The sequence below is a fragment of the Heteronotia binoei genome, chromosome 18, assembly GCF_032191835.1.
Source record: "Heteronotia binoei isolate CCM8104 ecotype False Entrance Well chromosome 18, APGP_CSIRO_Hbin_v1, whole genome shotgun sequence".
In the NCBI taxonomy this organism is placed as follows: Eukaryota; Metazoa; Chordata; class Lepidosauria; order Squamata; family Gekkonidae; genus Heteronotia; species Heteronotia binoei.
Window position 1 is genome coordinate 15,268,123 of NC_083240.1, and position 16,615 is coordinate 15,284,737.

General features: G+C 45.5%; 1 protein-coding gene across 4 annotated transcripts in view; it reads right to left on the bottom strand.

Annotated features, from left to right (window-relative positions):
• LOC132586940 (multiple epidermal growth factor-like domains protein 6) overlaps window positions 1–16,615 on the bottom strand; it is an 85,655-nt gene that overhangs the window by 62,452 nt on the left and 6,588 nt on the right. For all 4 annotated transcript variants that reach the window (XM_060259101.1, XM_060259099.1, XM_060259100.1 and 1 more), the window contains one exon: window positions 10,786–10,920. In XM_060259101.1, coding sequence (XP_060115084.1) covers window positions 10,786–10,920 — 135 coding nt within the window. The remainder of the gene's footprint in view (window positions 1–10,785; window positions 10,921–16,615) is intronic.

Genomic DNA, 16,615 nt, shown 5'->3' on the forward strand with positions numbered 1-16,615 from the left:
GAGTGCATTGTGGTCCATGCCCCAAGATCTTCTGCAAGGCAGCAAGGTTCCATGGCAAGACACAGCAGGCTGGAAGCTGGACAACTACTGAACTACACTAATACCAAACAGGACTTCCAATAAAAGCTTATAAAGCAGGGGGAAGGGGAATCTCATTATACTGTGGTCTGCCATAATACCACATAAAAAGATAAACTGCTCAATATTCCATCTGTACCAAAGGCTGGACAAAATAGCCTGCTTACCAAGGCCCAGATGAGTGGAAAGGAGAGCAGAGGAGTGCAGGATGACAGAACAGCTCAGTTGTCTTTCTAATTTGACCCTGTCACTCTTGGTCTGAGCTCGAAATGCCAGACTGGCTCACACATCTCCCGCTGCCCCAGGAGGCACCGGTCATGCAGAGTTCTCACCTGCCCAACGGTACGTGGCCCAGAAAAACATCAAGCGCTCACAGAGTCTGACAACCCCTCCAGTCCTGCCTGAGCTCCTTGTTACATTGAGGATTATCTGGTTGGGCAGATTTCGAAATGGAGCTATTTGCTGCCACTTGAAAAAGGTGAATTCTGGAAGTGTGTAGTATAGACGTCTGAAGATTCCTACAGATCCCCTCAATACACAAGGGGAACGGCTGTGATTCTTTCTTTTTGCATCTGAGTGAACTTGGCACCCCTCTAGAGAGAGAGAGAGAGAGCCAGTTTGGTGTAGTGGTTAAGTGTGCGGACTCTTATCTGGAAGAACCAGGTTTGATTCCTTACTCCGCCACTTACCGCTGCTGGAATGGCCTTGGGTTAGCCATAGCTACTGCAGGAGTTGTCCTTGAAAGGGTAACTGCTGTGAGAGCCCTCTCAGCCCCACCCACCTCACAGGGTGTCTGTTGTGCGGGGGGAAGATATAGGAGATTGTAAGCTACTCTGAGTCTCTGATTCAGAGAGAAGGTAAAAATCTGCAGTCTTCTTCTTCCCTCTACCTTTTCTTCTTAAATGATACACATTGCTGTCCTGAATCCAACTTTGATTTCCTCTTTCTCTATACGTTTCTTACAGTGAGTTGTCTATTACAAAAAAGAAACAAAACTAAGAACTGTTCATATATGTTCCTTTTAAAAATAATTTGGGGTATTATTGCTCCAAGGCAGAGGGTGGAAAGATGATGATGATATTGCATTTATATCTTGCCCTGTACTCTGAATCTCAGAGTGACCACAATCTCCATTACCTTCCCCCCCACCCAACAACAGACACCCTGTGAGCTAGGCGGGACTGAGAGAGCTCTTACAGCAGTTGCCCTTTCAAGGACAACTCCTGCGAGAGCTATGGCTGACCCAAGATCATTCCAGCAGCTGCAAGTGGAGGAGTGGGGAATCAAACCCACTCCCAGATAAGAGTCCGCACACTTAACCACTACACCAAACTGGCTCTCTTGAAAGCAGCTCATGTTTATCACAAGGGCCACCGAATCACATGTACACAAGAGAAACCACCCCTGTGGATGCACAAAGGAGGAACTGGTTTCCTTTGCATTCAATCCAGGAGAGATTGCGGGCTCACCACAATAGGGCAAATGCACTTCTACAGCAGGCTTACTGCTAAAATTATATATACTGGACACAACCAGCGGATGCCTTATGTATACCAACCTACCCTGGCCATAGGGTTGCCAACCTCCAGATGAGGCCTGGGGATCTCCCAGAATCACAGCTGATCTCAACAGCTCAGGTCTCTAGAGAAAACAGCTACTTTGAAGGGTGAACTCCGTGGAGAATTTGGTGTAATAGTTAAGAGCAGCGGACTCCAATCTGGAGAACGGGGTCTGATTCTTCACTCCTCCACATGTAGCCAGCCGGGAGACCTTGTGCCAGTCACGGTTCGCTCAGACCTGTACTCTCAAGAGCAGTTCTCTCAGAGCTCTCCCACCCCCACTGACCTTAAAAGGTGCCTGCTGAGGGGAGAGGAATGGAAGGAGATTGTAAACTCCCCTGAGACCCTGAGTGAAGGGCAGGGTATAAATCCAAACTCTTCTTCTTCTTCATTATACCCTTCAGAGGTCCCTCCTCTCCTCTGCCCTCCCCAAACTCAACCCCCAAATTTCCAGGAATTTCCCAACTTGGAGTTGGCAACCCAAGACCCTGTCCGTTTTGTGCTTGTTCAGCAAGGCAGCCTTGGCTAAAGGAATTCAATACCAAAAAAGAAAAAATCGTACGGTATACATTCTTTTGACAATTGACAGTGGTCTTCCGATGCCCATTTTCCACCACTGCCCAGGACAGGATGCCCCCTGTTGCCCCATAGTTGTTACAAACAGAAGTTTAAATAGCCAGCTGGGGAAAGAAGAGCAGCTGTTGCGCTTCTCCTATTACAAAAAGGAAACTTGGCAGCCCAAGGTCAGGCCCAGCCCAGGGTGTGCCCCTTCCAGAGTTTGTGAAGATACTCTAGAATGATCCCTGCAGCGGCCAGTTGATTCAACTCCAGATGGAAGCTGTGGGAAATCTGTCAGCCCCACACCACACCAGTAGGAGCGATCAGCCGGGAAGTATTCTTAATAGTCTACCAATTAAACCTTAGGTGGGTTCAATTGGTAGATTAATCCACTAGCATTTCATATGATTTATCAGTTAGGGAAAGTTTTTCATTGTGCAGTATGTTTTATTTGCCCACGGCTGTTTTAAGTTCTAGTTTGCAACTTTTGCAAGGAGCATAAAAGAAAATACTAAAAGGCAGCCCTGCTATCGGTGGTTGGTAGGCATTTGGTTGTCAGTCTGCAAGTTCTATCAAAATGGCACCTATCCCTAGGGCAGCACGGTGCTTTCAGCCAATCAACTACAGCCGCAAGTCTATGTGTACTTCACTGCCGTGAGGAAGCAGCAGGCAGAATCTGTGAAAAGCATTTCATCACTTTCGTCATTTACAAAAAATACCCAGGGCAAAACTTACGACTGAAACAGTCAGATAACAACACATTTATTGTATTCCATGTTGTCTTTTGGGCCTAGCTCCTCTTCTGTCCTTTGGATGAAAAAGCAACACACGGCTCCTGCCCATGCTGTTAGAATCCCGATAAATCCTAGAGCATCTCTCCAATGCAGTAAGATTGTTTCCACTTTTGCACCTGAAGTGACATCATGTATTGGTGCAAAGGCAGCAGCAGCAGCCTTCGCAATATGCCAGGCCACTATCAGGAGGTCCCCTGGCTCCCCCCTCCCCTACAAAGTAAACAAAATATAACTCAGTGAGATTTAGTTCCAATTATGCCTGATCCTTTAATTGAGAAGCCTTTTTAGACAGATCCCTCAGCTAACACAGAATTTTCCCCTCCCTTTTCCTTCATCAACTTTTCCCCTTTTGACCACAAAAAGACTATGTCAGGAATCATGGGATCTGTGTGGACAAAACCCAAGTGTGACAGGGGCTGCAGAAGAATTGGGTAAGATCGGGGCTTTTTTTTTTTTTTAGCAGGAACTCACAGGAACGCAGTTCCGGCTGTGTCAGGGGGTGTGGCCTAATATGCAGATAAGTCCCTGTTTGGCTTTTTCAACAAAAAATCCCCTGTGTGAAATAATGGCAATTCAGGGGTGTGGCCTAATATGCAAATAAGTTCCTGCTGGGCTTTTCTTCCAAAAAAAGCCCTGCATAAGATAGAATCTAACCCTACAGTTGTAATCCCACATGGGGAAAAACCATGCTCATCACTGGAGTTTTGCCAGAAGGATTTTCCACAGAAGCCCAACTGCTGAAAAGAACGAGCCAAGTTTAAAATATATATATATATATATATATATATATATATATATATATATATATATATATATATATATGAATGACAGTGGATGCTGTTGCAGCAAAAATGCATTTTAAAGCCTTTTAAAAAAGCCAAAGAAATGAAACTGAAACTTCTAGATTTTGTGCGATTGTTATAAATCCCAGATGATTTAGAGTTAGGTCAACTGCTAAGAGACAGAAAGCTTATGATCTTGAAGCACGGCCTGTCTGCTGGTTCCATTATATTCAACCTTTTCGCAAGCACCTGCTCATAAACCATGAATAGTTTGTACAGTTAGGTCTGCACAGTTAGGTCTCTTGTCTCACACTAGTGGTCCAATTTGAAGAAGCCGTGAGCTTTCTGAAGTTCAGCAGCAAGACACAGGCAGAAGAGAGTGATCACTACAGACCCCAAAGCTGCAATGCTCCACAAAGAACACACCCTGCCCGCACAGAAGACAGGCACGCCATTGAAATGGAGGGCCCAATGTGACAAGGAGATCCTTTAACACAGTGGCGGACTGGGTCTAAAAATATTGGTTGCCAGGAGACAAAGGGGGCCCCACCCACAACCATAAGGCTATCATTTAATTTTTATAAGAAATAAGTAAAATTTTCAAAAAATACATAAGTGGGAAAAAGGTACAATTAAAACTTTTGTGAAATAAGTGTGTGTGTGTGTGTGTGTGTATATTAGCAATTACAGTGTACATATATGCTACATTTTACTGGCAGTATGCAGTAGATATTAAATGTAAATCCAGGTTGCATTTTCTCCAGGGGAGCTGATCTCTGCCAGCTGGAGATCAGTTGTAAAAGCGGGAGATCCCCAGGCCCCACATGGAGGCTGGAAACCCTAAGTACAATGTAAATTTTAGTTGCATTGCAGTAATAATACTGGAACTTCTATTATATTTTCAAGCTACTAAAAGGCCATTAACATTTTTAATATATTGTCTAATGTTTAAGGGGGCCCACTTCATCAGGGGCTCACTTGCCATCAGGCAAGCTGACACCCTGACCAGTCCGCCACTGCTTTAACAATATATCACATGGCGTTTGTGTAGGAAAACTGCAGTCACAGAGTGGAGAGGAGAAACCTAGGGCAAGAACAGGAAGAACTGACTCCAGAGGTGGGGGCATTATATGTACTCAGAGATTATAGGTAAATTTGCCCAGTGAGGTTAAGTAGAAGCTCCCTGGGGTCATTTCAGGTTTACAAATGGCATGGGTGGAGCCTTCTGCCCCCATATGTTGGCCACTATATGCTTTGAAGTTAAGTTTCAGTGCAGAAATCCCAGTGCACACCTGGTTCAACAGGACCCAGGCTGGACCCAAAAAAGTCAGCCCTTTAAGCAAATCTCTACGCACATGGCAAGCAATGCATATAGAGGGGGAGTGGGCACAAGTGGAAACTGACACCACCTCCTACCTACAAACAACCTCTGGCTCAAGAGAACATGCATAGTCTCAGGGCTTTTTTTGTAGAAAAAGTTCAGCAAGAACTTATTTGCATATTAGGCCACACCCACTGACACCAAGCCAGCCGGAACTGCGTTCCTGTGCGTTCCTGCTTTTAAAAAAAAGCCTTGCATAGGCTGAAAATGTTTGGTCACGGAGACGGAGCTTGCAGACATTACATTGTATTTAGGGTCGCCAGCCTCCAGGTGGGGCCTGGGAATTGCCTGCTTTTCCAACTGATCTCCAGCTGGCAGAAATCAGCTCCCTTGGAGAAAATAAATAAATATAAATAAAATAAATAAATTCCTCTGCGCACAGATGCTGTTTGTCATTGGCTGGTGATTGCATGGGGTAAAGCCAACATGCTCTGCCTTTATCCACTCGGATTTCAACATGCATAGTGCCACATGCAGAGGGCTAGTATAGCATGCAGGTCTGCCCTCCGTTTGTTAACGCTTTGCTCACAATTTAGATTGCAGAGAGCTGCTTCTTCCTTTATTAACTCCGTGGTTTTTTTGGTAGAAAAAGCTCAGTGGGAACTCATTTGCATATTAGGCCACACCCCCTGATGTCAAGCCAGCCGGAACTGCATTCCTGTGCGTTCCTGCTCAAAAAAAGACCTGATTAATTCTGTAAAATACCATGTGAATTGGTGGCTCTCTATAGAAACCACAGTTATATCCCAGTTTACTCTCTCTTGACTCTGTTGTATGAGCCTCTCTACAATGATTTGCTATTAGTACAAACCATGCCACTTTCTTGTCTTTTGAACAGAAAAAGAGCAACTACTTCCCAATAGAGAAAGGAATTGTTATGTTTGTGCTCCTTGCTTACAACATATAAAGAAAAAGAAAGGACAGTTGCAAAGGAAGAATTCAGATCCTTTGAAGTCCGGAGACAGCAGACAAGGCCCCTCACATTTCAAAGCATTTCCCCTTCTAGACAAAGACCCAGACTTCAAGACAAAATATGTCAGCATGTATCAGAGGTTCAGTTTGCTACCTATTCTTACTGATGGGCAGATCTCATCAACAAGCTAATTGTCGACAATTATAGGGTGCTTGGGATTCCTTAAATACAAGGCAAGCCTTAAAAGCCATGTTTCTTCTTCCAGGACATTTTTTTTTAAGTATTGCCATTTTAATCAGACCTGGCTTTCTTGCAAAGTTTGGGACGGGTTAAAGCTCAAATGAAGCCAAGCTATAGAATTTGGTAGTCAACAAGAGGCCCAGATTCTCTAATTGCTCACTCACCCAATTACACCCTTTCAGAAAACACATGATACTCTGCTGTACCCCTCGTTTTGAAGAGTATACAAAACTATGCTCATAGGCTTTGTATATGCTACCATACAAGCAAACCCATGTGCATGCAGTGGACATATGCACAGACTCTGCTTGCATGTACACACTGTTAAGCACATGAAGTTTTCTTATGAACATATGAAGCTGCCTTATACTGAATCAGACCCTCAGTCCATCAAAGTCAGTTTTGTCTACTCAGGCTGGCAGCGGCTCGCGAAGGTCTCAAGCTGAGGTTTTTCATGTCTATTTGCCTGGACCCTTTTTAGTTGGAGATGCCAGGGATTGAACCTGGGACCTTCTGCTTACCAAGCGGATGCTCCACCACTGAGCCACTGTCCGACCCCTAATTTTGAATCAGACCACTGCTCTGTCATAGTCAGTATTTTCGATTCCGACTAGTGGCAGCTCTCTGGGGTCTTGAGTAAAGGTCTTCCACATTGCCTGCTTACCTGGTTATTTTAACTGGAGATGTCAGGGACTGAACTTGGGACTTTCTGCATGCAAAGCAGATGCTTTACCAGTGATGCCTGCTCAATGGCATGCATACTGACTCAGCTTGCATGCATGTATATTAGGCATGCTATACATTCCTATAATTTGTGTGCATGTATACAATCTTACTGAATACATATAGGCTGGGTGTGGGACTTGCCACTATAACCTTATTCACCACTACCACCCAATATGCGTCCAATAACCAGATATTCCTCCTCTGAAAGAGGCTAATGAGTAAGTCTGCTTCCTTTGGCTCTCTGATATCCACCAAGCATTTTATACAGTATCAAACTTCTGGATGTTGCAATGACAACCAGCAGCTCAGGCAGGAGACCCTCTCAGCTCAATGACAGAGCCAGGCACACAATTTGCACGTGGAATAACCCAGCATCTCCATTCAAAAGGATCTCACACCAAACGGCTCAAAGCCTTGAAGAGCCAGACCGATATCCCACTAACCTTATGCCGCTCTCACTCTCCTCTTCTCCACGGGGCTTCCGTCAGATTTCACACTAGCTGCCCCGGGGCTGCAACTTGCTTTGCCTCTTTTGCGCAGCAAACAAGAGCCTCTAAAAACCAGTTTGTTTGCCACATGGAAAAGGTGGAGCAAATTGCAGCCCTGGGGCAGATAGTGTGAAATCCAACGGAAGCCCTGCGGAGAAGAGGAGCGTGAGGGCGGCATAAGGTTAGTGGGAAATCAATCCCGGTGCTGGTAAGAGCAGAATCTACTGGGCTAAACTGGTCAAAGCAAGATTGCTTTATAGGTTCAATGCCATAGCTTCCCATGCAGGGAGGATGTCTATTAGCCACAATAGCTAAATGAACTCCACACGTGCACAAACAACCTATCTCGGACTACTACATGCTGGGGCACATAAGAGACATCTGGTCAACTATTGCTAAGAATAGAACACGAAGACTAAGGTGGACCTTTGGCACAATCCTCTTACATTCAGTTTGCTTTATTTTTTATATTCACCACCCAGGGCACTGCCTGCTTTCTCCACCAGTGCCCCAAAAGATCACTGGAGCGTCTCTGCTGTTAACAAACTCCACAGGAGAGTGGCAGCAGCAGCCGAAACTGAGCAGTTTGGCTGTCAACAGCACCCTGCTCTAATCTGAAGCACAAGCTGTTACATTTGAAGGGGAAAAAAAAGTATGGAATAAACTTATTCCCCCTCAGCCACACACGTACAGATGACTTCCATGTAGGAAAATGTCATGGTGCAAAGCAGACCTAAACTTATCAAGTACAGCGATAAGCAATGTTTTTTTGGCCCAAGGACCTGTGCAAAAAATGCAGCGCCTACCTGTAAAGATATTGTGTGTCGGCAAATAAAGGGTGGGGGGAAGAGTTGTACCTGGCCAAATATGGAGCAAGTAAAGCTCCATCTCAGGGATTTGCCTTGAATGTAGGCGGTGGTTGTGTAGATCTGGAGGGCACAGAGGGGTGGTGGCTCCCGGGTAGAGCAACTGCTTGAAATGCAGAAGGTCCCAGGTTCTATCCCCAGCATTTCCAGTGAAAGGATCTGGCAGTAGGTGATGTGAAAGGCCTGAGACACTGACTTTGATGGACCAGGTACATTCAGGGAGGATGTCTATTAGCCGCAATAGCTAAATGGGCTCCACATGTGCAGAAGCAACATATATCTGATTCAATAGGAGACAGCTTCAGGTGTTAAAGCATAATTCATGCCTACTGCCTTCTTCTGCATGGCTGGTCCCAGCAATGTCTTGGTTGTTGGGGCAAGCAAAAGGGACTGGTGTGCCACCATCAGCAAGCATGCCATGCGCAGCCGACCCTCATCTAGCATTAATCTGCAGGAGGAGGAGAATTGGTTTTTATACCTCACTCTTTACTCCAAAGAAGTCTTGGAGTGGCTAACAATCTCCTTCCCTTCCTCTCCCCACAACAGACACCCCATGAGGTAGGTGGGGCTGAGAGAGCTCTGAGAGAATTGTGACTGACCTAAGGTCACCCAGCCAGCTTCATGTGGAGGAGAATCAAACCCGGTTCTCCAGCTTAAGAGTTTGCTGCTCTTAACCACTACACCAAACTGGCTCTTAAGGGTTCCAAAATCATTCGTCATTTATTTAGAGGATTTTTAGCCTTTCTGCTAATGAAAGTCCACAAGGAGGCTAACAAGATAGAAATAGAAATTGTTTTATATTATATAACACACCAATGCCACAACAGCAGGAGTCTCAACAACAGCCTCTCTAGCCCTTTTATTTGCAAAGGCAGTGTATTAAGAACATAAGAGAAGCCATGTTGGATCAGGCCAATGGCCCATCCAGTCCAACACTCTGTATCACACAGTGGCCAAAAATTTATATATATATATATATATACACACACACACACACACACACTGTGGCTAATAGCCACTGATGGACCTCTGCTCCATATTTTTATCTAACTCCCTCTTGAAACTGGCTATGCTTGTAGCCGCCACCACCTCCTGTGGCAGTGAATTCCACATGTTAATCACTTTTTGGGTGATTCTCCCTGCCCCCACCTTCTTAATAAAAAGCAAATCTGCTCCTGCCTTCCAGTCTTTTGGTCAAGGAGTCCGACCAAAGTTTGAGTCCAGTGGCACCTTTAAGACCAACAAAGTTTTATTGAAGATACCTTGTTGGGTTTCAAGGTGCCACTTTGTTCTGGTACTTCAGACCAACCCAGCTACCTAGCTGATTTTAGACAACCTGTTGTTAGGCTCTGTGTTTTGTGCATTGACACAGTCCGTACGACAACATTTCTGGCCATGGATCTACATTTGCATCATACCTGTGTTGTGAGGTGAGTGCAGGATCAGTGATATACCATAATGCAGAAGCGCTTTATCAAGCGACATTATCAATTAGGACGGTTTTCAGAATACGAAGGATATTATCTTGAACATTCACAGAGAAAGCATATCTCCTTTGAGTAGAACCCAACTTGAGTCCTCTGAGTGTTTCTAGTCAGAAAGAGGACTAGAAAGAGGAGAGACGATGGCTCAGCGGTAGAGCATCTGCTTGATAAGCAGAAGGTCCCAGGTTCAATCCCCGGCATCTCCAACTAAAAAGGGTGCAGGCAAGTGGGCATAAAAAACCTCAGCTTGAGATCCTGGAGAGCCATGAATGGGGCTGTGGCTCAGTGGCAGAGCATCTGCTGTTTAGCAGAAGGTCCCAGGTTCAATCCCTGGCTTCTCCAACTAAAAAGGGGCCAGGCAAATAGGCATGAAAAACCTCAGCTTGAGACCCTGGAGAGCCGCTGCCAGTCTGAGTAGACAATACTGACTTTGATGGACCGAGGGGGGTCTGATTCAGTAGAAGGCAGCTTCATATGTTCAAAGATGAAGCCATTTCCATTCTGCAGGTATGACTAGAACACAGAACGGTATTGGCCCAACATCTTCTACAGATGGCCTGTTCCCACGCACTCCCTCATCATCCATTGAAGGCATTCTCTCATTTTTATGACACTATGTGTTGCATCCAGGGAGCAAGGGCATAGAAAGAAGTATTCTCCTCCAATTTATAATGGTCTCTCCCCACTGGAGACTCCGTAAAGTGTAAGGCTGCGGACAACTATCGAACCCTACCTGTTTGGGTGGGCTTTGGGAGCTCAGAGTTAAGCCACAGAATAGGAGGAGGGGAACGGAAGTGTCAATCTGAATTCTGCAGGGAGAGAGCAGGTCTGCTGTGTTTCCCCCCCCCCACCCAACCCCCAGAGTCTTCTAAGCAATCTAAGTCAGTCATAAACTCATGGGCGTGTGGACACCTACCTCCGCTCATAGCCCATGCACCAGGGCTGCCCTCCACATCCCGGCTTCCATACTTTGACCAATCGGGAAAAGGCTTGGACACGTGGCTGCCACCGGCCCACCATGGCGAGTTCTTGCTCGGCACAGACGTTTGGCCTGTAAAGAGTGGGTTGCAGGGGAAGAAAGAAAACACATGGGTACATTTGTCTCAGGTCCTTCCTTGGATTTTCAGGGGGAGGGGTTCTCCAAGAAAAAGCAAATGTGTTGCCCATCTAGTTCCAGAGATAAGGACTATCAAGGCTTATGTATCCTTGATAAGATATAAATCTGTCCCCACACTCTATATGCTGCTGACCATCAAGTGGCTTGAGAACAATTTTGATACTGACCATGACATGAATGGCCCAGGCTAACCTCAGATCTCAGAAGCTAAGCAGGGTCAGCCCAGGGTGATACTTGGGTGAGAGACTCCCAAGGAAGTCCAGGGTTGCTATGCTAGGGTTGCCAACTCTGGGTTGGGGAATACCTGAAAATTTGGGGGGCAAAGCTTGAGGAGGGTGGGGTTTGGGGAGGGGAGAGACTTTAATGGAGTAGAATGCCATAGAGTCCACCTTCCAAAGCAGCCATTTGCTCCAGGAGAGCCGATCTCTGTTGCCTGAAGATGAGTTGGAATAGCGGGAGATCTCCAGCCCCCACCTGGAGGCTGGCAACCCTATGCTATGCAGAGCCAGGCAATGGCAAACCACCTCTGCTTCATCTCTTGCCTTGAAAACCCTACAGGGTCACCATAAGCCAGCTGCAGTTTGACAGGACTCCACACACACACAGCTTGGGTCCACATACACATGCACTGACACCCACCCTACCTGTATCAGTATTCCTCTAGACCCATGCACCACAACATTTCTCGTTATAGATTGGCATTTGAGCAAAGAATAATACACACACACACACACACACAACTTTCAAGGTGAGTACCCAGCTTGCTGGGGGGGAAGTGTAGATGACCGGGGAAGGCAATGGCAAACCACCCCGTATGTCTGCCGTGAAAACGTTGTGATGCAACGTCACCCCAGAGTTGGAAACGACTGGTGCTTGCACAGGGGACTACCTTTACCTTAATAGATAGATATATCTTCTGAAATTCTCCTTCTCCAAATACCTGCTCAGATTTTCACAAGGATTAAATAATATAAGAGACAAAGGATTTATTCCCATGGTTTCATTTGGCGCCTATGAAGCCCCCTTCACCAGATCAGTAAAGCACTTTTGTTGAAGTGTAAAGTATATTTTGTGCTTCATTAAAATGCACCAATTTTAAAAGATGGCTGAAGGACAAGAACAAAACAGATGTCCAGACTGTCCAGCACCTTAGAGACTAACAATGTTTATTCCTTAGGGTTTGTAGAATCTTTCGGGATCAACAGTAGAACACGGCACTTGATCCCGAAAGATTCTACAAACCCTAATGATGTTACCAGCCGTGAAAACCTGAAATCTTTAATAATGTTTATTCCAGTACAAGATTTTGTAAACCAGAGGCTGAGCGGACTGCCTCACATACAATGGAAAGAAAGAAAATTACTTCCCTCATTGTTGGTACACAGAAAATTACATAAGGGTAAGGGAAAGAGCAAAGAGAGGCCTGGTATAGTAAATCAGGAAGGACTCTCTTTGTTGGAGACTTGAACTGCTTGGTAGTTTTAACAGATGATGAGAGAGGTCAGAGGTTCCAACCTCTCTTACATGCTGTGAAGATAAATACACGTAATAAACTAATTAAGGAAGAGGCTGTTTGAAGCATGTGAGAATTGACCAAGATCAATAAAATGTTATGGTATGAACAAACATGTTAAGAACAGTTTCTAAAAAAGGGGTCCTGTTGGATTATTAGAAATTATAACAAGTGAGGAAACCCAAGTCTTAATCTAAACAAGAACAACAGAAAGTGTTTAATTTCTTGATCTAATTCAGTCTTTGCACACTGTATATTCCTTTTGAAGTCTGTTTGTAAAACAGTGCCCTTCAGATCTCCAAAAACAAAATCATGTTAGCCTTTAAGGTGCTACTGGACTCTTAGTCTTTTCTACTGCTGCAGACAGATTAACACAGCTGCCCATCTTGATCTCTTTCCCTTATGCTAGATTTGTAGATAGCAGAAGGCCACTGATGGCAGATATTAAATTGGCTGATGTGCCAGTGGAAAAGAACACAGCCTAAGTTTCTGCAAACTGATCCAAAGGGTTTTAAAAGGTTTTTTGTTTTTAATGGCCAGGTTGCTTTTTCCAGATCTCCCGATCAGGTAACAATCCTAATAGTAGCCCAAATGACCAGGTAGAGTACCAATATTTTTAAGGGATGCTCTTGACACCATGCATAAACATCCTCTGCACACATGGCAAAGGATTCTGGGATACACCACTCAGTTCTGCACCCTGCTGTAGACAGAGCACACACAACATTGTACTGGTCACGTTTGACGACCAGTTGGCTCTCAGAGCCTCTCTGCATGAAAACAGAATTGTTTGTTTATTGTCAAGTTATTTTTTTCATTAAACTAAACCTGTTTGGTGAGCGCTATCTATTGTCTTTGGAAAGTTGGGAAAGGGAGGTTCAAGGAGGCAGGATGTGCCAAAATAAATCCAGCAAAAGGTCTGTCACAGAAGCAGTTCCAGTCATTGATGATAACGAAAATTAACAGATTGAAAGGGCACAAGGTAGCTTTGGAACAAACCATACAGCAGAGGCCTTATGCATTTTAGCCAGCCAAACTAGGGTTGCCAAGTCCAATTCAAGAAATATCTGAGGACTTTGGGGGTGGAGCCAGGAGCAAGGTTGTGACAAGCACAATTGCACTCCAAAGGGAGTTCTGGCCATCACATTTAAAGGGACCGCACACCACACATTGGAAATAATGGATAGGGGTACCTACTTTTGGGGCTCATAGAATTGAACCCGCTGGTCCAATCTTTTTGAAACTTGGAGGGTCTTTTGAGGAGAGGCATCAGATGCTATATTGCAAATGTGGTTCCTCTACCTCAAAAAACAGCCCCCACAGAGCCCCAGATACCTGCAGATCAAGTCTCCATTATTCCCTATGGGAATCGGTCTCCATAGGGAATAATGAGTTCCCAGCAGACATTTCCCTCCCCTCCCCCCCCACTTTTTGATGACCCTGAAGTGGGGGGAGGGCTTCCAAACTGGGGGATCCCCTGTCCCAACCTGGGGATTGGCAACCCTAAGCTACACAGACACACACGATTGTGGGCTACCAAACGGATGCGCCGTCGAGCTGTTCTAAAATTGTATATTTGACAACCAACAATTGGAGACAATATGTGGATTATGAACATTCATCATCCTGAGCTTTTTGTTTAGGAGAGAGGGTGTCTGCAGGAATTTGCAACTCCTGGCTGGCACGCACTGACAAGCTCCCCAATATGCAGTGCCAACAATTTCCATCTGTGCGCACACAAAAAAGTGTTCTGGCGAATATCAAAGGCTACTGAATGCCAAGACAACTTTGAAATCTGGGTTGTCAGATATTCAAGGGGAAGAAAACATGACGAAAATATGGGAACTCCTTTTATTCCCACGCTAAGCAAACATTGCTTTGGGGACCTACAATTTTTCTGCCTTCCATTGGCTTCATGTGTGTTCTATAGAACTGAATGCAAACAGTAACTTGAAGGAAGACTTCGCCTTTCTGTGCTGGGGGAAGCATAGATCATCATCTGTTTCATACTCAGTTGTACTGGTCTTCAACTCATGGTCTTCAACCCAGTAGGTCACGGAGTCCCACCTGCTGGGTTCTGAGCCACTATATGGTCTCCACTTTCTGCTTTGCTGTTTCTTGGGAAAGCCCTGCTGATAGTTCACATGCAGGATGAGCAAGGGCAACACACTTCCTGCCTCTTCTTTGCACGCATTCAGAGAAGAACAGCAAAACAACAAGACAAGATCACTCCAAGAGGGGGAAGATTCATTTGTGGCTCATTTCTTCATGCAACGAACTTTCTGGCACTCCTGTTGCATTTCCTCTCCCCGGCTCTTGCATTCTGCACCTCTGGGATGTTCCTCACTAGGGTACACGTCCCGGTGCTTGGTTTGTGTTTTCTGTCCCTCACCCTTTTTGGCTACTACCCACAGTCCTAGCCTTGACACCAGTGATATTATAACTTTGGCTCCCTCTTTTCCTGTCACATGACCAAATGCCTTCTCCAAGACGGCTGATAGGGCAGTGGGGGCTTCGAAAGAGCCACATGCGGCTCCCAAGCCACAGTTTGGCCACCCCTGCTCTATAGTGGAGGTGGGGGGGAAGACGGGGGGGGGGGGGTAGATATCCAAACAAAGAGTTTACACCACCTTCATCAACCAGCAGTTCCCAAAATTCTCCCGGGATGTCATGACTGGTATAAAACCAGTATAAGTTTGTAGTGCATATATAATCTATGTTTTGGTAACTGTATACAGAGCACTTCATTGCTCTTCTGTACATAACTTATAGTTTCAAGCGTTGGGGGCCTGGCTCCTACAAGGAAACCCTCCATAATCTTCCTGTATTTTTATTTTTTAAAAAGAGCAATCCTGTTAAATACAGGGTTTGATGTATGAGGAGGCTCTTGCATAGTGATTAAATGTTTACCCACCCTTCCTCCACAGAGGTCAGAGAGGAATATGCTGTGTTCCCCTTTTAGCCAAACAACTGTTAGGAGGTAGGCCAAGCTGTGAGAGATCAAGGTTAGTTCCAGATGGGCAGTTTAAGGCAAACCAGGGATGGCTCAGAAACGTGCACATCTGCCCCCCACCCTGGTCCTGCACTCACCTCATCCTCCAGCATCCTCAAAGCGGCTCAGAAAGCTACCACTTTTGAAGTGGTAGCAAATTTCTGAGCTGCGCGCCATTCACTTCTTTGGTGTCTGGATGCAGAAGTGTGTAAGCGAGGAAGATTGGTGGTGTGAATCTGCCAATCCGCTCTAGGCGCTCACCGGTATTTTTTTTTTTCAACTGCCCAGAGCACGCAAGCGTATGAGTGCATATGTACATTACCACTAAAAATGTATGGGGGGGGGGTGGAAAGAAACCCAAACTACATCAAGGGGATGGTGCGCTACAGCCGTCTGACCGTACCAAAGCGCCTGTCGTGCAGGATACGGGCACTTAGCAGGGGAGTGTGTGGATGGGCTCCTGGCTGCTCCATTTTGAGCCAGCCCAATCTGAGACACCTCCCATACGTCCCAAGCTGCCAGTCCAGAACCAGCCTGAGAGACCCACAGTCACCCAGTGAGTTTTATGATAAGCAAGAATTTGAACCCAAGTCTTCCCAGGCCTAGTCCAATGCTCTAACCACCACGCCACCCTCTCTAGTTCTTTTATTAGTCCAAGAAACAAATAATAGCACGCTGCTCCATTTGAAATTCAGCCGCTCCCATGTTCTCAGTCTTGAAATCCAGCAGCTCCTATGTTCCAGCAAAAGCACTGGGCGAAAATTAAATCTGAGCTGATTAACATTTTTATCAAACTATTAAGCTATTTGTCTTCACGTTTTTACGATGTGCAAGGTTGAAAAGGGGGGGGGGGTGCTGACTAAGAGTACTCATCCAAACACTGCACCATAAAGGTGCATCTTACAACCCAATCATGGATTTTCCATCAGTTTTTTTGATCTTTTTAAGCAGTTGCAGTGGAATCCAATTTGAAATGGTCCTGTGGTGTCTGTATGTGTGCAGGGTGGGGGGGGGGGGGAGTTTAACTCATTTATTCACAGATCCTCAAGACTTCTATGGCACCCAGTAAAGAGGAAAACCAGGTATAATATGGATAACTCTGCTTTGGCTGAACTAACAGCACT